The 22,140-nt window shown below is 46.4% G+C and overlaps 1 protein-coding gene across 2 annotated transcripts in view; it reads left to right on the top strand.

The window, feature by feature from the left end:
- The window catches only part of LOC110495483 (interleukin-1 receptor accessory protein-like 1), a 398,899-nt gene that overhangs the window by 17,833 nt on the left and 358,926 nt on the right, over positions 1-22,140 (top strand). For both annotated transcript variants that reach the window (XM_036951893.1, XM_036951894.1), the window contains exon 2: positions 2,355-2,456. In XM_036951893.1, the coding sequence (XP_036807788.1) occupies positions 2,375-2,456 (82 nt within the window). In that variant the 5' untranslated portion in view covers positions 2,355-2,374. The remainder of the gene's footprint in view (positions 1-2,354; positions 2,457-22,140) is intronic.

The following is a 22,140-nucleotide window of genomic DNA, read 5'->3' on the forward strand; positions in this document are numbered from 1 at the left end:
CTACATAGGCCCATTATCAGCGACAATCACTCCTGTGTACCAATGGCACATTGTGTTAGCTAATCCAAGTTTATCATTCTAAAAGGCTAATTGATCATTAGAAAACCCTTTTATAATTATGTTAGCACAGCTGAAAACTGTTGTTCTGCTAAATTGTAATTATTCGCCTACCTCCTCATGCCTTTTGCACACAATGTATATAGTCTCTTTTTTTAAAATAAAACAACAACAAATTCTACTGTGTTATTGACTTGTTTATTGTTTACTCCATGTGTAACTCTGTGTTGCTGTCTGTTCACACTGCTATGCTTTATCTTGGCCAGGTCGCAGTTGTAAATGAGAACTTGTTCTCAACTAGCCTACCTGGTTAAATAAAGGTGTTCTCAACTAGCCTACCTGGTTAAATAAAGGTGTTCTCAACTAGCCTACCTGGTTAAATAAAGGTGTTCTCAACTAGCCTACCTGGTTAAATAAAGGTGTTCTCAACTAGCCTACCTGGTTAAATAAAGGTGTTCTCAACTAGCCTACCTGGTTAAATAAAGGTGTTCTCAACTAGCCTACCTGGTTAAATAAAGGTGTTCTCAACTAGCCTACCTGGTTAAATAAAGGTGTTCTCAACTAGCCTACCTGGTTAAATAAAGGTGAAATAAAATAAAGAATAAAAAGAAGCAATACAACTGGCCTTCTTTAGACTAGTTGAGTATCTGCAGTATCAGCATTTGTTGGTTCGATTACAGGCTCAAAATGGCCAGAAACAAATAACTTTCTTCTGAAACTCGTCAGTCTATTCTTGTTCTGAGAAATGAAGGCTATTTCATGAGAGAAATTGTCAAGAAACTGAAGATCTCGTACAACGCTGTGTACTACTCCCTTCACAGAACAACGCAAACTGGCTTAACCAGAATAGAAAGAGGAGTGGGAGGCCGCGGTGCACAACTGAGCAAGAGGACAAGTACATTAGAGTGTCTAGTTTGAGAAACAGATGCCTCATATGTCCTCAACTGGCAGCTTCATTAAATAGTACCCGCAAAACACCAGTCTCAACGTCAACAGTGAAGAGGTGACTCTGGGATGCTGACCTTCCAGGCAGATGTATTGGTGTTGCAGACTCAGGGGCCTTTCAGAACAGGTGTATTTATACTGAGATCATGTGACCCTTAGATTGCACACAGGTGGACTTTATTTAACTAATTATGTGACTTCTGAAGGTAATTGGTTGCACCAGATGTTATTTAGGGGCTTCATAGCAAAGGAGGTGAATACATATGCGCGCACAACTTTTCAGTTTTTTTATTTTACAAAAAATTTTAAAAAATAAAAAATAATTCATTTCACTTCACCAAATTGGACTATTTTGTATATGTCCATTACATTAAAACCAAATAAAAATCCATTTAAATTACAGGTTGTAATGCAACAAAATAGGAAAAATGCCAAGGGGGGATGAATACTTTCGCAAGGCACAGTGAATGTCATATTTCAGATTTTAATTTATTTATTATAATTTAGAACAATTTCTTAAAACCAGTTTTTGCTTTGTCAGTACAGGGTATTGTGTGTAGATTGATGAGGGGGAAAAACAATTTAATCAATTTTAGAATAAAGCTGTAACCAAACAAAATGTTGATAAAGTCAAGGGGTCTGAATACTTTCCAAAGGCACTGTAACAAATACTGTACCTCCACTCACCCTTCAGTGGTGCTTGTTATTGATTGTTAGTGTTACAGCCATTCCTACTGGGCACATACTGGTTGAATCAATGTTGTTTCCACGTCATTTCAATGAAATGACGTTGAACCAACGTGGAATAGATTGAATTAAATTGACATCTGTGCCCAGTGGGCTGTTTCACTGTTTTAGATTTTATTTTATTTATTAATGATTGCAAGCATAAGGGAATGTGTGTGGGCTTAAATATTTGTATGATTTCTGCCATATCCTAATAATATGTTTGCCTTGCCTTCTATCATGATTTACTTCTTTATGTTGTATTTCATCCTTAAACCATGAAGCAACATATTCAGGATACACCGTTTCCCGTCCAAATCTAATACATGAGGTGTTCCTTCATGATTGTGGTCTATAGCACGCTGTGCTTTAGACAAAATGACTGTCTAGGAAGAGTGAGGGAGCTGTTGAAGCCAGTTAAAGTGATCTATTGCGTTCAAAATGGTGGGGTGTACTTTCTTCGCTCTTTAGAGGCATAAAAACAAAAATGACTGTTTAGATTTAGTGTGTGTTTCTTGATTTATGTTTTGTCTACAAAGCGCATTATCTTCTCTAAAGGATTTGTTCATTATTCTTACCTTTATGGATAGTCTCTAACCTCTCTCTCCTCTCCTCTAACCCCATAGGACACTTGGCCAGGTGAAAAATGAAAGCTCCCATCACACTCCAGATTCTTCTCTATGCTGCTGTGGTCCGAGGTTTCAAAACAGTGTCCAAGAGAGGCTCAGGTACGTCTCCATTTAACTGTCTGTTAGCTGTCTGTCACTCCAGCCCGGTGGTTGAACCTCTCCAGGTATTGGAATCATGGAGAGAAGAGTGTGTGATTGAGTCAACTTAACTGTGGCTGGTTAGAGTTGATGTTGGATGATGAATATTCAAAGGAAGGTTCAAATGGAATCTTCTGATGTCCATCTACTTTTAAGAGCTTTTTTCTATGTTACATTTCTATTCCTGTCAATGCACTAATGCTAAGGACGTTAAATGCAAACAGCTAACTTTTGTGAATCTATTTGCTTTTGGTCCTATTGAGTGCTGTCGGTTCGGGCTCCAATCTGGGCTGCTATTTATTATGAACCATCTTCAGGTTGCCTTGGCATCTGTCAAATAAGCAGTATTACAGGCCCTGACATTGACAGATGGCATCTCCAGTTCAGAAGAGAATGTCTATCTCATACACACTCACAGTTTCCTCTCTCTCCCCCTCTGTTTGTCTCTCTGTCTCTCTCTCTCTTTCTCTCCCTGTCCATCCCTCCATATCTCTCTACCTTCCCTGATGTGTGAACTTTAAGCCAACAAGAGAATACATTTGACTGTGATATAGACGAGAGTCAGAATATTCACCCTATTGTACAACAAAACTTTTGATCAGCCTGCCACTCTGCTACACTAAGACAGCACCTTCAGCTGCAGAATGGGCTTTAAAAGAAACACCATTGTGTGTTCTTCTGTAGTGGTCCATGGAACAGTTGGATAATGGATCTGTCTCTCAGCCTTTCCACATGTTTGCGCACAAATGTTGCTTTAACAGCAGTCAACATTCCCTTTGCAATCTCAGAGTCAAGTGCTTTCAACAATGGATGGCATATGCCATTCATCCATACTCCTCAAAGAATAGTCACTTCTCAGTTGAGGTCCTTCAGCATCCTGCATTTCACCACAGTTTCAATACAATTACCGTGGCTTTGTGTGATATATTGAGAGTCATGGCAAATATAGCAGTATATTGTGAAGTACTATATGATGAAGACATGGCCATGTGTTCATTCTAGGTATCAGTGGTATTACACTAAGGGATATCATTGGTGTTACAGTAAGGGATATAATTTGTATTACAGTAAGGGATATCAGTGATGTTACAGTAAGTGGTATCAGTAAGGGATATCAGTGGTATTACAGTAAGGGATATCATTGGTGTTACAGTTAGGGATATCAGTGGCGTTACACTAAGATATATCAGTGGTGTTACAGTAAGGGATATCAGTGGTATTACAGTAAGTGGAATCAGTAAGTGATATCAGTGGCATTGCAGTAAGGGATATCAGTGGTATTACAGTAAGTGGAATCAGTAAGCGATATCAGTGGTATTACAGTAAGGGATATCAGTGGTATTACAGTAAGTGGAATCAGTAAGCTATAGCAGTGGTATTACAGTAAGGGATATCAGTGGTATTACAGTAAGGGATATCAATGGCATTACAGTAAGTGGAATCAGTAAGTGATATCAGTGGTATTACAGTAAGGGATATCAGTGGTATTACAGTAAGGGACAGCAGCGGTAGAAAGTTGTCCCTACTACCCCGCTGACGGCCAGATGGCCTCTCTCTCTCTCTCTCTTTCTCTCTCTCTCTCTCTCTCTCTCTCTCTCTCTCTCGCTTTCTCTCTCTATCTCTCTCTCTCTCTCTCTCTCTATCTCTCTCTCTCTCTCTCTCTCTTGATCTCTCTCTCTCTCTTTCACCCCATCAGGGAGTCAACGTCTCTCTTGGAGCATTTATCAGCTCTATTTTGAACCAGCGGAATGCTATGTGCTGCCATATCCACCGTGTCCCACAGGGACGTATTAAAGGTGGTTCTACCAGGGGAGCGATGTGGGAGGAGAGACATTTCCTGTGACCTAGCATTTCTCTGGCTATTGACGGAATAGAGGGAGGACATCATTCCTTCATTGATAACATGCAGGCAAAGGAGAGACCTTGAGAAATGTATTTGTATAGCGAATATTTATAAACATCTGTACATGTCGTTCAAGGATAAATCTGGATGAATCTGTGGGAAAAACAACATATAATGGAAGACATACTGTACAGTGATGGAGATCTTTTAGTAGTAGTTTATTCATTCTCAGAAGGATATTTGCTTATGTTTTGTATTCAATTGTCCTTTAATGCATATCAGACAGCAGGGCCTACAGCAGGACCTGTGATGCATATCAGACAGCAGGGCCTGCAGCAGGACCTGTGATGCATATCAGACAGCAGGGCCTACAGCAGGGCCTGTAATACTAATCAGACAGAAGGGCCTACAGTAGGGCCTGTAATATATATCAGACAGCAGGGACAACAGCAGGGCCTGTAATACTAATCAGACAGCTGGGCCAACAACAGGGCCTGTAATATATATCAGACAGCAGGGCCAACAGCAGGGCCTGTAATACATATCAGACAGCAGGGCCAACAGTAGGGCCTGTAATACATATCAGACAGCAGGGCCTGTAATACATATCAGACAGCAGGGCCTGTAATACATATCAGACAGCAGGTGCCTGTAATACATATCAGACAGCAGGGCCTGTAATACATATCAGACAGCAGGGTCTGTAATACATATCAGACAGCAGGGCCTGTAATACATATCAGACAGCAGGGCCAACAGTAGGGCCTGTAATACTAATCAGACAGAAGGGCCTACAGCAAGGCCTGTAATACTAATCAGACAGCAGGGCCAACAGCAGGGCCTGTAATATATATCAGACAGCAGGGCCAACAGCAGGGCCTGTAATACTAATCAGAAAGAAGGGCCTACAGCAGGGCCTGTAATACTAATCAGACAGCAGGGCCAACAGCAGGGCCTGTAATATATATCAGACAACAGGGCTAACAGCAGGGCCTGTAATATATATCAGACAGCAGGGCCAACAGCAGGGTCTGTAATACATATCAGACAGCAAGGCCTACAGCAGGGCCTGTAATATATATCAGACAGCAGGGCCAACAACAGGGCCTGTAATACATATCAGACAGCAGGGCCAACAGCAGGGCCTGTAATATATATATGACAGCAGGGCCAACAGCAGGGCCTGTCATATATATCAGACAACAGGGCCAAAAGCATTGCCTGTAATATATATCAGACAGCAGGGCCAACAGCAGGGTCTGTAATACATATCAGACAGCAGGGCCTGTAATACATGTCAGACAGCGGGGCCTACAGCAGGGCCTTTAATGCATATCAGACAGCAGGGCCAACAGCAGGGCCTGTAATATATATCAGACAGCAGGGGCAACAGCAGGGTCTGTAATACATATCAGACAGCAGGGCCTGTAATACATATCAGACAGCAGGGCCTACAGCAGGGCCTTTAATGCATATCAGACAGCAGGGCCTTTAATGCATATCAGACAGCAGGGCCTACAGCAGGGCCTTCAATGCATATCAGACAGCAGGGCTTTCAATGCATATCAGACAGCAGGTCATTAAATGCATATCAGACAGCAGGGCCTACATCAGGGCCTTCAATGCATATCAGACAGCAGGGCCTACAGCAGGGCCTATAATGCATATCAGACAGCATGGCCAACAGCAGGGCCTTTAATGCATATCAGACAGCAGGGCCTTTAATACATATCAGACAGCAGGACCAGCAGCAGGTTCTTTAATGCATATCAGACAGCAGGGCCAACAGCAGGGCCTTTAATGCATATCAGACAGCAGGGCCTTTAATGCATATCAGACAGCAGGTCCTTTAATACATATCAGACAGCAGGGCCTTTAATGCATTTCAGACAGCACGGCCTTTAATGCATATCAGACAGCAGGTCCTACAGCATTGCCTGTAATATATATCAGACAGCAGGGCCAACAGCATTGCCTGTAATATATATCAGACAGCAGGGCCAACAGCAGGGTCTGTAATACATATCAGACAGCAGGGCCAACAGCAGGGTCTGTAATATATATCAGACAGCAGGGCCAACAGCAGGGTCTGTAATACATATCAGACAGCAGGGCCTACAGCAGGGCCTTTAATGCATATCAGACAGCAGGGCTTTCAATGCATATCAGACAGCAGGGCCTACAGCAGTGCCTTCAATGCCTTTCAGACAACAGGGCATTTAATGCATATGAGACAGCAGGGCCTACATCAGGGCCTTCAACGCATATCAGACAGCAGGGCCTGTAATACATATCAGACAGCAGGGCCAACAGCAGGTTCTTTAATTCATATCAGACAGCAGGGCCTTTAATGCATATCAGACAGCAGGGCCAACAGCAGGTCCTTTAATGCATATCAGACAGCAGAGCCAACAGCAGGGCCTTTAATGCATATCAGACAGCAGGGCCTTTAATACATATCAGACAGCAGGGCCTTTAATGCATATCAGACAGCAGGGCCTGTAATACATATCAGACAGCAGGGCCAACAGCAGGTTCTTTAATGCATATCAGACAGCAGGGCCTTTAATGCATATCAGACAGCAGGGCCTTTAATGCATATCAGACAGCAGGGCCAACAGCAGGTCCTTTAATGCATATCAGACAGCAGGTCCTGTAATACATATCAGACAGCAGGGCCAACAGCAGGTCCTTTAATGCATATCAGACAGCAGGGCATTTAATGCATATCAGACAGCAGGGCCAACAGCAGGTCCTTTAATGCATATCAGACAGCAGGGCCAACAGCAGGGCCTTTAATGCATATCAGACAGCAGGGCCTACAGCAGGGCCTTCAATGCATATCAGACAGCATGGCATTTAATGCATATCAGACAGCAGGGCCTTTAATGCATATCAGACAGCAGGGCATTTAATGCATATCAGACAGCAGGGCCAACAGCATGTCATTTATTGCATATCAGACAGCAGGACCAACAGCAGGGCCTTTAATGCATATCAGACAGCAGGGCCTTTAATGCATATCAGATAGCAGGGCCTTTAATGCATATCAGACAGCAGGGCCTTTAATGCATATCAGACAGCAGGGCCAACAGCAGGTCCTTTAATGCATATCAGACAGCAGGGCCAACACCAGGTTCTTTAATGCATATCAGACAGCAGGGCATTTAAAGCATATCAGACAGCAGGGCCAACAGCAGTTCCTTTAATGCATTTCAGACAGCAGGGCCAAAAGCAGGGCCTTTAATGCATATCAGACAGCAGGGCCTACAAAAGGGCCTTCAATGCATATCAGACAGCAGGGCCAACAGCAGGGCATTTAATGCATATCAGACAGCAGGGCCTTTAATGCATATCAGACAGCAGGGCCTTTAATGCATATCAGACAGCAGGGCCTACAGCAGGGCCTGTAATATATATCAGACAGCAGGGCCAACAGCAGGGTCTGTAATACATATCAGACAGCAGGGCCTACAGCAGTGCCTTCAATGCCTTTCAGACAACAGGGCATTTAATGCATATGAGACAGCAGGGCCTACATCAGGGCCTTCAACGCATATCAGACAGCAGGGCCTGTAATACATATCAGACAGCAGGGCCAACAGCAGGTTCTTTAATTCATATCAGACAGCAGGGCCAACAGCAGGTCCTTTAATGCATATCAGACAGCAGGGCCAACAGCAGGTTCTTTAATGCATATCAGACAGCAGGGCCTTTAATGCATATCAGACAGCAGGGCCAACAGCAGGTTCTTTAATGCATATCAGACAGCAGGGCCAACAGCAGGTCCTTTAATGCATATCAGACAGCAGGGCCTTTAATGCATATCAGACAGCAGGGCCAACAGCAGGTCCTTTAATGCATATCAGACAGCAGGGCCTGTAATACATATCAGACAGCAGGGCCAACAGCAGGTCCTTTAATGCATATCAGACAGCAGGGCATTTAATGCATATCAGACAGCAGGGCCAACAGCAGGTCCTTTAATGCATATCAGACAGCAGGGCCTTTAATGCATATCAGACAGCAGGGCCAACAGCAGGTCCTTTAATGCATATCAGACAGCAGGTCCTTTAATGCATATCAGACAGCAGGGCATTTAATGCATATCAGACAGCAGGGCCAACAGCAGGTCCTTTAATGCATATCAGACAGCAGGGACTTTAATGCATATCAGACAGCAGGGCCTACAGCAGGGCCTTCAATGCATATCAGACAGCATGGCATTTAATGCATATCAGACAGCAGGGCCTTTAATGCATATCAGACAGCAGGGCCTACAGCAGGGCCTGTAATATATATCAGACAGCAGGGCCAACAGCAGGTTCTTTAATGCATATCAGACAGCAGGGCCAACAGCAGGTCCTTTAATGCATATCAGACAGCAGGGCATTTAATGCATATCAGACAGCAGGGCCAACAGCAGGTCCTTTAATGCATTTCAGACAGCAGGGCCAACAGCAGGGACTTTAATGCATATCAGACAGCAGGGCCTACAGCAGGGCCTTCAATGCATAACAGACAGCATGGCATTTAATGCATATCAGACTGCGGGGCCTTTAATGCATATCAGACAGCAGGGCATTTAATGCATATCAGACAGCAGGGCCAACAGCATGTCCTTTAATGCATATCAGACAGCAGGACCAACAGCAGGGCCTTTAATGCATATCAGACAGCAGGGCCTTTAATACATATCAGACAGCAGGGCCTGTAATACATATCAGACAGCAGGGCCAACAGCAGGTCCTTTAATGCATATCAGACAGCAGGGCCAACAGCAGGTTCTTTAATGCATATCAGACAGCAGGGCATTTAAAGCATATCAGACAGCAGGGCCAACAGCAGTTCCTTTAATGCATTTCAGACAGCAGGGCCAACAGCAGGGCCTTTAATGCATATCAGACAGAAGGGCCTACAGCAGGGCCTTCAATGCATATCAGACAGCATGGCATTTAATGCATATCAGACAGCAGGGCCTTTAATTTATATCAGACAGCAGGGCCTTTAATGCATATCAGACAGCAGGGCCTACAGCAGGGCCTGTAATATATATCAGACAGCAGGGCCAACAGCAGGGTCTGTAATACATATCAGACACCAGGGCCTGTAATACATGTCAGACAGCAGGGCCTACAGCAGGGCCTTTAATGCATATGAGACAGCAGGGCCTTTAATGCATATCAGACAGCAGGGCCTTTAAAGCATATCAGACAGCAGGGCCTACAGCAGGGCCTGTAATATATATCAGACAGCAGGGCTTCCAATGCATATCAGACAGCAGGGCCTACAGCAGGGCCTTCAATGCCTTTCAGACAACAGGGCATTTAATGCATATCAGACAGCAGGGCCTACATCAGGGCCTTCAATGCATATCAGACAGCAGGGCCTGTAATACATACCAGACAGCAGGGCCAACAGCAGGTTCTTTAATGCATATCAGACAGCAGGGCCTTTAATGCATATCAGACAGCAGGGCCAACAGCAGGTCCTTTAATGCATTTCAGACAGCAGGGCCAACAGCAGGGCCTTTAATGCATATCAGACAGCAGGGCCTTTAATGCATATCAGACAGCATGGCGTTTAATGCATATCAGACAGCAGGACCAACAGCAGGGCCTTTAATGCATATCAGACAGCAGGGCCAACAGCAGGGCCTTTAATGCATATCAGACAGCAGGGCCAACAGCAGGGCCTTTAATGCATATCAGACAGCAGGGTCTTTAATGCATATCAGACAGCAGGGCGTTTAATGCATATCAGACAGCAGGACCAACAGCAGGGCCTTTAATGCATATCAGACAGCAGGGCCTTTAATGCATATCAGACAGCAGGGCCTTTAATGCATATCAGACAGCATGGCGTTTAATGCATATCAGACAGCAGGACCAACAGCAGGTTCTTTAATGCATATCAGACAGCAGGGCCTTTAATGCATTTCAGACAGCAGGGCCTTTAATGCATATCAGACAGCAGGACCAACAGCAGGGCCTTTAATGCATATCAGACAGCAGGGCCAACAGCAGGGCCTTTAATGCATATCAGACAGCAGGGCCAACAGCAGGGCCTTTAATGCATATCAGACAGCAGGGTCTTTAATGCATATCAGACAGCAGGGCGTTTAATGCATATCAGACAGCAGGACCAACAGCAGGGCCTTTAATGCATATCAGACAGCAGGGCCTTTAATGCATATCAGACAGCAGGGCCTACAGCAGGGCCTTCAATGCATATCAGACAGCAGGGCTTTCAATGCATATCAGACAGCAGGTCATTAAATGCATATCAGACAGCAGGGCCTACATCAGGGCCTTCAATGCATATCAGACAGCAGGGCCGACAGCAGGGCCTATAATGCATATCAGACAGCATGGCCAACAGCAGGGCCTTTAATGCATATCAGACAGCAGGGCCTTTAATACATATCAGACAGCAGGACCAGCAGCAGGTTCTTTAATGCATATCAGACAGCAGGGCCAACAGCAGGGCCTTTAATGCATATCAGACAGCAGGGCCTTTAATGCATATCAGACAGCAGGTCCTTTAATACATATCAGACAGCAGGGCCTTTAATGCATTTCAGACAGCACGGCCTTTAATGCATATTAGACAGCAGGTCCTTTAATACATATCAGACAGCAGGGCCTTTAATGCATTTCAGACAGCACGGCCTTTAATGCATATCAGACAGCAGGTCCTACAGCATTGCCTGTAATATATATCAGACAGCAGGGCCAACAGCATTGCCTGTAATATATATCAGACAGCAGGGCCAACAGCAGGGTCTGTAATACATATCAGACAGCAGGGCCAACAGCAGGGTCTGTAATATATATCAGACAGCAGGGCCAACAGCATTGCCTGTAATATATATCAGACAGCAGGGCCAACAGCAGGGTCTGTAATACATATCAGACAGCAGGGCCTGTAATACATATCAGACAGCAGGGCCTACAGCAGGGCCTTTAATGCATATCAGACAGCAAGGCCAACAGCAGGGCCTGTAATATATATCAGACAGCAGGGCCAACAGCAGGGTCTGTAATACATATCAGACAGCAGGGCCTACAGCAGTGCCTTCAATGCCTTTCAGACAACAGGGCATTTAATGCATATGAGACAGCAGGGCCTACATCAGGGCCTTCAACGCATATCAGACAGCAGGGCCTGTAATACATATCAGACAGCAGGGCCAACAGCAGGTTCTTTAATTCATATCAGACAGCAGGGCCTTTAATGCATATCAGACAGCAGGGCCAACAGCAGGTCCTTTAATGCATATCAGACAGCAGGGCCAACAGCAGGGCCTTTAATGCATATCAGACAGCAGGGCCTTTAATACATATCAGACAGCAGGGCCTTTAATGCATATCAGACAGCAGGGCCTTTAATGCATATCAGATAGCAGGGCCTTTAATGCATATCAGACAGCAGGGCCTTTAATGCATATCAGACAGCAGGGCCAACAGCAGGTCCTTTAATGCATATCAGACAGCAGGGCCAACAGCAGGTTCTTTAATGCATATCAGACAGCAGGGCATTTAAAGCATATCAGACAGCAGGGCCAACAGCAGTTCCTTTAATGCATTTCAGACAGCAGGGCCAAAAGCAGGGCCTTTAATGCATATCAGACAGCAGGGCCTACAACAGGGCCTTCAATGCATATCAGACAGCAGGGCCAACAGCAGGGCATTTAATGCATATCAGACAGCAGGGCCTTTAATGCATATCAGACAGCAGGGCCTTTAATGCATATCAGACAGCAGGGCCTACAGCAGGGCCTGTAATATATATCAGACAGCAGGGCCAACAGCAGGGTCTGTAATATATATCAGACAGCAGGGCCTACAGCAGTGCCTTCAATGCCTTTCAGACAACAGGGCATTTAATGCATATGAGACAGCAGGGCCTACATCAGGGCCTTCAACGCATATCAGACAGCAGGGCCTGTAATACATATCAGACAGCAGGGCCAACAGCAGGTTCTTTAATTCATATCAGACAGCAGGGCCAACAGCAGGTCTTTTAATGCATATCAGACAGCAGGGCCAACAGCAGGTTCTTTAATGCATATCAGACAGCAGGGCCTTTAATGCATATCAGACAGCAGGGCCAACAGCAGGTTCTTTAATGCATATCAGACAGCAGGGCCAACAGCAGGTCCTTTAATGCATATCAGACAGCAGGGCCTTTAATGCATATCAGACAGCAGGGCCAACAGCAGGTCCTTTAATGCATATCAGACAGCAGGGCCTGTAATACATATCAGACAGCAGGGCCAACAGCAGGTCCTTTAATGCATATCAGACAGCAGGGCATTTAATGCATATCAGACAGCAGGGCCAACAGCAGGTCCTTTAATGCATATCAGACAGCAGGGCATTTAATGCATATCAGACAGCAGGGCCAACAGCAGGTCCTTTAATGCATTTCAGACAGCAGGGCCAACAGCAGGTTCTTTAATACATATCAGACAGCAGGGCATTTAATGCATATCAGACAGCAGGGCCAACAGCAGGTTCTTTAATGCATATCAGACAGCAGGGCATTTAATGCATATCAGACAGCAGGGCCAACAGCAGGTTCTTTAATGCATATCAGACAGCAGGTCCTTTAATACATATCAGACAGCAGGGCCTTTAATGCATTTCAGACAGCAGGGCCTTTAATGCATATCAGACAGCAGGGCCAACAGCAGGTCCTTTAATGCATATCAGACAGCAGGTCCTTTAATGCATATCAGACAGCAGGGCATTTAATGCATATCAGACAGCAGGGCCAACAGCAGGTCCTTTAATGCATATCAGACAGCAGGGACTTTAATGCATATCAGACAGCAGGGCCTACAGCAGGGCCTTCAATGCATATCAGACAGCATGGCATTTAATGCATATCAGACAGCAGGGCCTTTAATGCATATCAGACAGCAGGGCCTACAGCAGGGCCTGTAATATATATCAGACAGCAGGGCCAACAGCAGGTTCTTTAATGCATATCAGACAGCAGGGCCTTTAATGCATATCAGACAGCAGGGCCAACAGCAGGTCCTTTAATGCATATCAGACAGCAGGGCATTTAATGCATATCAGACAGCAGGGCCAACAGCAGGTCCTTTAATGCATTTCAGACAGCAGGGCCAACAGCAGGGACTTTAATGCATATCAGACAGCAGGGCCTACAGCAGGGCCTTCAATGCATATCAGACAGCATGGCATTTAATGCATATCAGACTGCGGGGCCTTTAATGCATATCAGACAGCAGGGCCTTTAATGCATATCAGACAGCAGGGCCAACAGCATGTCCTTTAATGCATATCAGACAGCAGGATCAACAGCAGGGCCTTTAATGCATATCAGACAGCAGGGCCTTTAATACATATCAGACAGCAGGGCCTGTAATACATATCAGACAGCAGGGCCAACAGCAGGTCCTTTAATGCATATCAGACAGCAGGGCCAACAGCAGGTTCTTTAATGCATATCAGACAGTAGGGCATTTAAAGCATATCAGACAGCAGGGCCAACAGCAGTTCCTTTAATGCATTTCAGACAGCAGGGCCAACAGCAGGGCCTTTAATGCATATCAGACAGCAGGGCCTACAGCAGGGCCTTCAATGCATATCAGACAGCATGGCATTTAATGCATATCAGACAGCAGGGCCTTTAATGCATATCAGACATCAGGGCCTTTAATGCATATCAGACAGCAGGGCCTACAGCAGGGCCTGTAATATATATCAGACAGCAGGGCCAACAGCAGGGTCTGTAATACATATCAGACACCAGGGCCTGTAATACATGTCAGACAGCAGGGCCTACAGCAGGGCCTTTAATGCATATGAGACTGCAGGGCCTTTAATGCATATCAGACAGCAGGGCCTTTAAAGCATATCAGACAGCAGGGCCTACAGCAGGGCCTGTAATATATATCAGACAGCAGGGCTTCCAATGCATATCAGACAGCAGGGCCTACAGCAGGGCCTTCAATGCCTTTCAGACAACAGGGCATTTAATGCATATCAGACAGCAGGGCCTACATCAGGGCCTTCAATGCATATCAGACAGCAGGGCCTGTAATACATACCAGACAGCAGGGCCAACAGCAGGTTCTTTAATGCATATCAGACAGCAGGGCCTTTAATGCATATCAGACAGCAGGGCCAACAGCAGGTCCTTTAATGCATTTCAGACAGCAGGGCCAACAGCAGGGCCTTTAATGCATATCAGACAGCAGGGCCTTTAATGCATATCAGACAGCATGGCGTTTAATGCATATCAGACAGCAGGACCAACAGCAGGGCCTTTAATGCATATCAGACAGCAGGGCCAACAGCAGGGCCTTTAATGCATATCAGACAGCAGGGCCAACAGCAGGGCCTTTAATGCATATCAGACAGCAGGGTCTTTAATGCATATCAGACAGCAGGGCGTTTAATGCATATCAGACAGCAGGACCAACAGCAGGGCCTTTAATGCATATCAGACAGCAGGGCCAACAGCAGGTTCTTTAATGCATATCAGACAGCAGGTCCTTTAATACATATCAGACAGCAGGGCCTTTAATGCATTTCAGACAGCAGGGCCTTTAATGCATATCAGACAGCAGGGCCAACAGCAGGTCCTTTAATGCATATCAGACAGCAGGTCCTTTAATGCATATCAGACAGCAGGGCATTTAATGCATATCAGACAGCAGGGCCAACAGCAGGTCCTTTAATGCATATCAGACAGCAGGGACTTTAATGCATATCAGACAGCAGGGCCTACAGCAGGGCCTTCAATGCATATCAGACAGCATGGCATTTAATGCATATCAGACAGCAGGGCCTTTAATGCATATCAGACAGCAGGGCCTACAGCAGGGCCTGTAATATATATCAGACAGCAGGGCCAACAGCAGGTTCTTTAATGCATATCAGACAGCAGGGCCTTTAATGCATATCAGACAGCAGGGCCAACAGCAGGTCCTTTAATGCATATCAGACAGCAGGGCATTTAATGCATATCAGACAGCAGGGCCAACAGCAGGTCCTTTAATGCATTTCAGACAGCAGGGCCAACAGCAGGGACTTTAATGCATATCAGACAGCAGGGCCTACAGCAGGGCCTTCAATGCATATCAGACAGCATGGCATTTAATGCATATCAGACTGCGGGGCCTTTAATGCATATCAGACAGCAGGGCCTTTAATGCATATCAAACAGCAGGGCCAACAGCATGTCCTTTAATGCATATCAGACAGCAGGACCAACAGCAGGGCCTTTAATGCATATCAGACAGCAGGGCCTTTAATACATATCAGACAGCAGGGCCTGTAATACATATCAGACAGCAGGGCCAACAGCAGGTCCTTTAATGCATATCAGACAGCAGGGCCAACAGCAGGTTCTTTAATGCATATCAGACAGCAGGGCATTTAAAGCATATCAGACAGCAGGGCCAACAGCAGTTCCTTTAATGCATTTCAGACAGCAGGGCCAACAGCAGGGCCTTTAATGCATATCAGACAGCAGGGCCTACAGCAGGAACTTCAATGCATATCAGACAGCATGGCATTTAATGCATATCAGACAGCAGGGCCTTTAATGCATATCAGACAGCAGGGCCTTTAATGCATATCAGACAGCAGGGCCTACAGCAGGGCCTGTAATATATATCAGACAGCAGGGCCAACAGCAGGGTCTGTAATACATATCAGACACCAGGGCCTGTAATACATGTCAGACAGCAGGGCCTACAGCAGGGCCTTTAATGCATATGAGACAGCAGGGCCTTTAATGCATATCAGACAGCAGGGCCTTTAAAGCATATCAGACAGCAGGGCCTACAGCAGGGCCTGTAATATATATCAGACAGCAGGGCTTCCAATGCATATCAGACAGCAGGGCCTACAGCAGGGCCTTCAATGCCTTTCAGACAACAGGGCATTTAATGCATATCAGACAGCAGGGCCTACATCAGGGCCTTCAATGCATATCAGACAGCAGGGCCTGTAATACATACCAGACAGCAGGGCCAACAGCAGGTTCTTTAATGCATATCAGACAGCAGGGCCTTTAATGCATATCAGACAGCAGGGCCAACAGCAGGTCCTTTAATGCATTTCAGACAGCAGGGCCAACAGCAGGGCCTTTAATGCATATCAGACAGCAGGGCCTTTAATGCATATCAGACAGCATGGCGTTTAATGCATATCAGACAGCAGGACCAACAGCAGGGCCTTTAATGCATATCAGACAGCAGGGCCAACAGCAGGGCCTTTAATGCATATCAGACAGCAGGGCCAACAGCAGGGCCTTTAATGCATATCAGACAGCAGGGTCTTTAATGCATATCAGACAGCAGGGCGTTTAATGCATATCAGACAGCAGGACCAACAGCAGGGCCTTTAATGCATATCAGACAGCAGGGCCTTTAATGCATATCAGACAGCAGGGCCTTTAATGCATATCAGACAGCATGGCGTTTAATGCATATCAGACAGCAGGACCAACAGCAGGTTCTTTAATGCATATCAGACAGCAGGGCCTTTAATGCATTTCAGACAGCAGGGCCTTTAATGCATATCAGACAGCATGGCGTTTAATGCATATCAGACAGCAGGACCAACAGCAGGGCCTTTAATGCATATCAGACAGCAGGGCCAACAGCAGGGCCTTTAATGCATATCAGACAGCAGGGCCAACAGCAGGGCCTTTAATGCATATCAGACAGCAGGGTCTTTAATGCATATCAGACAGCAGGGCGTTTAATGCATATCAGACAGCAGGACCAACAGCAGGGCCTTTAATGCATATCAGACAGCAGGGCCTTTAATGCATATCAGACAGCAGGGCCTTTAATGCATATCAGACAGCAGGACCAACAGCAGGGCCTTTAATGCATATCAGACAGCAGGGCATTTAATGCATATCAGACAGCAGGGCCAACAGCAGGTCCTTTAATGCATTTCAGACAGCAGGGCCAACAGCAGGGCCTTTAATGCATATCAGACAGCAGGGCCTACAGCAGGGCCTTCAATGCATATCAGACAGCATGGCATTTAATGCATATCAGACAGCAGGGCCTTTAATGCATATCAGACAGCAGGGCCTTTAATGCATATCAGACAGCAGGGCCTACAGCAGGGCCTGTAATATATATCAGACAGCAGGGCCAACAGCAGGGTCTGTAATACATATCAGACAGCAGGGCCTACAGCAGGGCCTTTAATGCATATGAGACAGCAGGGCCTTTAATGCATATCAGACATCAGGGCCTTTAATGCATATCAGACAGCAGGGCCTTTAATGCATATCAGACAACAGGGCCTGTAATACATATTAGACAGCAGGACCAACAGCAGGGCCTGTAGTATATATCAGACAGCAGGGCCAACAGCAGGGTCTGTAATACATATCAGACAGCAGGGCCTGTAATACATATCAGACAGCAGGGCCTACAGCAGGGCCTTTAATGCATATCAGACAGCAAGGCCAACAGCAGGTTCTGTAATATATATCAGACAGCAGGGCCAACAGCAGGGTCTGTAATACATATCAGACAGCAGGGCCTACAGCAGGGCCTTTAATGCATATCAGACAGCAGGGCCTTTAATGCATATCAGACAGCAGGGCTTTCAATGCATAGCAGACAGCAGGGCCTACAGCAGGGCCTTTAATGCCTTTCAGACAACAGGGCATTTAATGCATATCAGACAGCAGGGCCAACAGCAGGTTCTTTAATGCATATCAGACAGTAGGGCCAACAGCAGGTTCTTTAATGCATATCAGACAGCAGGGCATTTAATGCATATCAGACAGCAGGGCGTTTAATGCATATCAGACAGCAGGGCTTACAGCACTGCCTGTAATATATATCAGACAGCAGGGCCAACAGCAGGGTCTGTAATACATATCAGACAGCAGGGCCTGTAATACATATCAGACAGCAGGGCCTACAGCAGGGCCTTTAATGCATATCAGACAGCAAGGCCAACAGCAGGTTCTGTAATATATATCAGACAGCAGGGCCAACAGCAGGGTCTGTAATACATATCAGACAGCAGGGCCTACAGCAGGGCCTTTAATGCATATCAGACAGCAGGGCTTTTAATGCATATCAGACAGCAGGGCTTTCAATGCATATCAGACAGCAGGGCCTACACTAGGGCCTTCAATGCCTTTCAGACAACAGGGCATTTAATGCATATCAGACAGCAGGGCCTACAGCAGGGCCTTCAATGCGTATCAGACAGCAGGGCCTACAGCAGGGCCTATAATGCATATCAGACAGCAGGGCCAACAGCAGGGCCTTTAATGCATATCAGACAGCAGGGCCAACAGCAGGGCCTTTAATGCATATCAGACAGCAGGGCCTTTAATGCATATCAGACAGCAGGGCCAACAGCAGATCCTTTAATGCATATCAGACAGCAGGGCCAACAGCAGGGCCTTTAATGCATATCCGATAGCAGGGCCTTTAATGCCTATCAGACAGCAGGGCCTACAGCAGGTCCTTCAATGCATATCAGACAGCAGGGCCTTCAATGCATATCAGACAGCAGGGCCTTTAATGCATATCAGACAGCAGTGCCTTTAATGCATATCAGACAGCAGGGCCTACAGCAGGGCCTTCAATGCATATCAGACAGCAGGGCCTTTGCATATCAGACAGCAGGGCCAACAGCAGGGCCTTCAATGCATATCAGACAGCAGGGCCAACAGCAGGGCCTTTAATGCATATCAGACAGCAGGGCCATCAGCAGGGCCTGTAATACATATCAGACAGCAGGGCCTGTAATACATATCAGACAGCCGGCTTACAGCAGGGCCTGTAATACATATCAGACAGCAGTGCCTACAGTAGGGCCTGTAATACATATCAGACAGCAGGGCCTCCAGCAGGACCTTCAATGCATATCAGACAGCAGGGCCTACAGCAGGGCCTGTAATGCATATCAGACAGCAGGGCCTGTAATACATATCAGACAGCAGGGCCTACAGCAGGGCCTGTAATACATATCAGACAGCAGTGCCTACAGTAGGGCCTGTAATACATATCAGACAGCAGGGCCTCCAGCAGGACCTTCAATGCATATCAGACAGCAGGGCCTACAGCAGGGCCTGTAATACATATCAGACAGCAGGCCTACATCAGGGCCTGTAATACATATCAGACAGCAGGGCCTACAGCAGGACCTCCAATGCATATCAGACAGCAGGGCCTTTAATGCATATCAGACAGCAGGGCCATCAGCAGGGCCTGTAATGCATATCAGACAGCAGGGACAACAGCAGGGCCTTCAATGCATATCAGACAGCAGGGCCTACAGCAGGGCCTGTAATGCATATCAGACAGCAGGGCCTGTAATACATATCAGACAGCAGGGCCTACAGCAGGGCATTTAATGCATATCAGACAGCAGGGCCTTTAATGCATATAAGACAGCAGGGCCATCAGCAGGGCCTGTAAATCATATCAGACAGCAGGGCCAACAGCAGGGCCTTCATTCCATATCAGACAGCAAGGCCTACAGCAGGGCCTGTAATACATTTCAGACAGATGGGCCTGTAATACATATCAGACAGCATGGCCAACAGCAGGTCCTTTAATGCATATCAGACAGCAGGGCATTTAATGCATATCAGACAGCAGGGCCAACAGCAGGTCCTTTAATGCATTTCAGACAGCAGGGCAAACAGCAGGGACTTTAATGCATATCAGACAGCAGGGCCTACAGCAGGGCCTTCAATGCATATCAGACAGCATGGCATTTAATGCATATCAGACTGCGGGGCCTTTAATGCATATCAGACAGCAGGGCCTTTAATGCATATCAGACAGCAGGGCCAACAGCATGTCCTTTAATGCATATCAGACAGCAGGACCAACAGCAGGGCCTTTAATGCATATAAGACAGCAGGGCCTTTAATACATATCAGACAGCAGGGCCTGTAATACATATCAGACAGCAGGGCCAACAGCAGGTCCTTTAATGCATATCAGACAGCAGGGCCAACAGCAGGTTCTTTAATGCATATCAGACAGCAGGGCATTTAAAGCTTATCAGACAGCAGGGCCAACAGCAGTTCCTTTAATGCATTTCAGACAGCAGGGCCAACAGCAGGGCCTTTAATGCATATCAGACAGCAGGGCCTACAGCAGGGCCTTCAATGCATATCAGACAGCATGGCATTTAATGCATATCAGACAGCAGGGCCTTTAATGCATATCAGACAGCAGGGCCTATAATGCATATCAGACAGCAGGGCCTACAGCAGGGCCTGTAATATATATCAGACAGCAGGGCCAACAGCAGGGTCTGTAATACATATCAGACACCAGGGCCTGTAATACATGTCAGACAGCAGGGCCTACAGCAGGGCCTTTAATGCATATGAGACAGCAGGGCCTTTAATGCATATCAGACAGCAGGGCCTTTAAAGCATATCAGACAGCAGGGCCTACAGCAGGGCCTGTAATATATATCAGACAGCAGGGCTTCCAATGCATATCAGACAGCAGGGCCTACAGCAGGGCCTTCAATGCCTTTCAGACAACAGGGCATTTAATGCATATCAGACAGCAGGGCCTACATCAGGGCCTTCAATGCATATCAGACAGCAGGGCCTGTAATACATACCAGACAGCAGGGCCAACAGCAGGTTCTTTAATGCATATCAGACAGCAGGGCCTTTAATGCATATCAGACAGCAGGGCCAACAGCAGGTCCTTTAATGCATTTCAGACAGCAGGGCCAACAGCAGGGCCTTTAATGCATATCAGACAGCAGGGCCTTTAATGCATATCAGACAGCATGGCGTTTAATGCATATCAGACAGCAGGACCAAGAGCAGGGCCTTTAATGCATATCAGACAGCAGGGCCAACAGCAGGGCCTTTAATGCATATCAGACAGCAGGGCCAAAAGCAGGGCCTTTAATGCATATCAGACAGCAGGGCCAACAGCAGGGCCTTTAATGCATATCAGACAGCAGGGTCTTTAATGCATATCAGACAGCAGGGCGTTTAATGCATATCAGACAGCAGGACCAACAGCAGGGCCTTTAATGCATATCAGACAGCAGGGCCTTTAATGCATATCAGACAGCAGGGCCTTTAATGCATATCAGACAGCAGGACCAACAGCAGGGCCTTTAATGCATATCAGACAGCAGGGCCAACAGCAGGTCCTTTAATGCATTTCAGACAGCAGGGCCAACAGCAGGGCCTTTAATGCATATCAGACAGCAGGGCCTACAGCAGGGCCTTCAATGCATATTAGACAGCATGGCATTTAATGCATATCAGACAGCAGGGCCTTTAATGCATATCAGACAGCAGGGCCTTTAATGCATATCAGACAGCAGGGCCTACAGCAGGGCCTGTAATATATATCAGACAGCAGGGCCAACAGCAGGGTCTGTAATACATATCAGACAGCAGGGCCTACAGCAGGGCCTTTAATGCATATGAGACAGCAGGGCCTTTAATGCATATCAGACATCAGGGCCTTTAATGCATATCAGACAGCAGGGCCTTTAATGCATATCAGACAACAGGGCCAACAGCATGTCCTTTAATGCATATCAGACAGTAGGGCCTTTAATGCATATCAGACAACAGGGCCAACAGCAGGGCCTGATATATATATATCAGACAGCAGGGCCAACAGCAGGGCCTGTAATACATATCAGACAGCAAGGCCTACAGCAGGGCCTATAATATATATCAGACAGCATGGCCAACAACAGGGCCTGTAATACATATTAGACAGCAGGACCAACAGCAGGGCCTGTAGTATATATCAGACAGCAGGGC

Source organism: Oncorhynchus mykiss, chromosome 18, assembly GCF_013265735.2.
Source record: "Oncorhynchus mykiss isolate Arlee chromosome 18, USDA_OmykA_1.1, whole genome shotgun sequence".
NCBI classification, from domain to species: domain Eukaryota; kingdom Metazoa; phylum Chordata; class Actinopteri; order Salmoniformes; family Salmonidae; genus Oncorhynchus; species Oncorhynchus mykiss.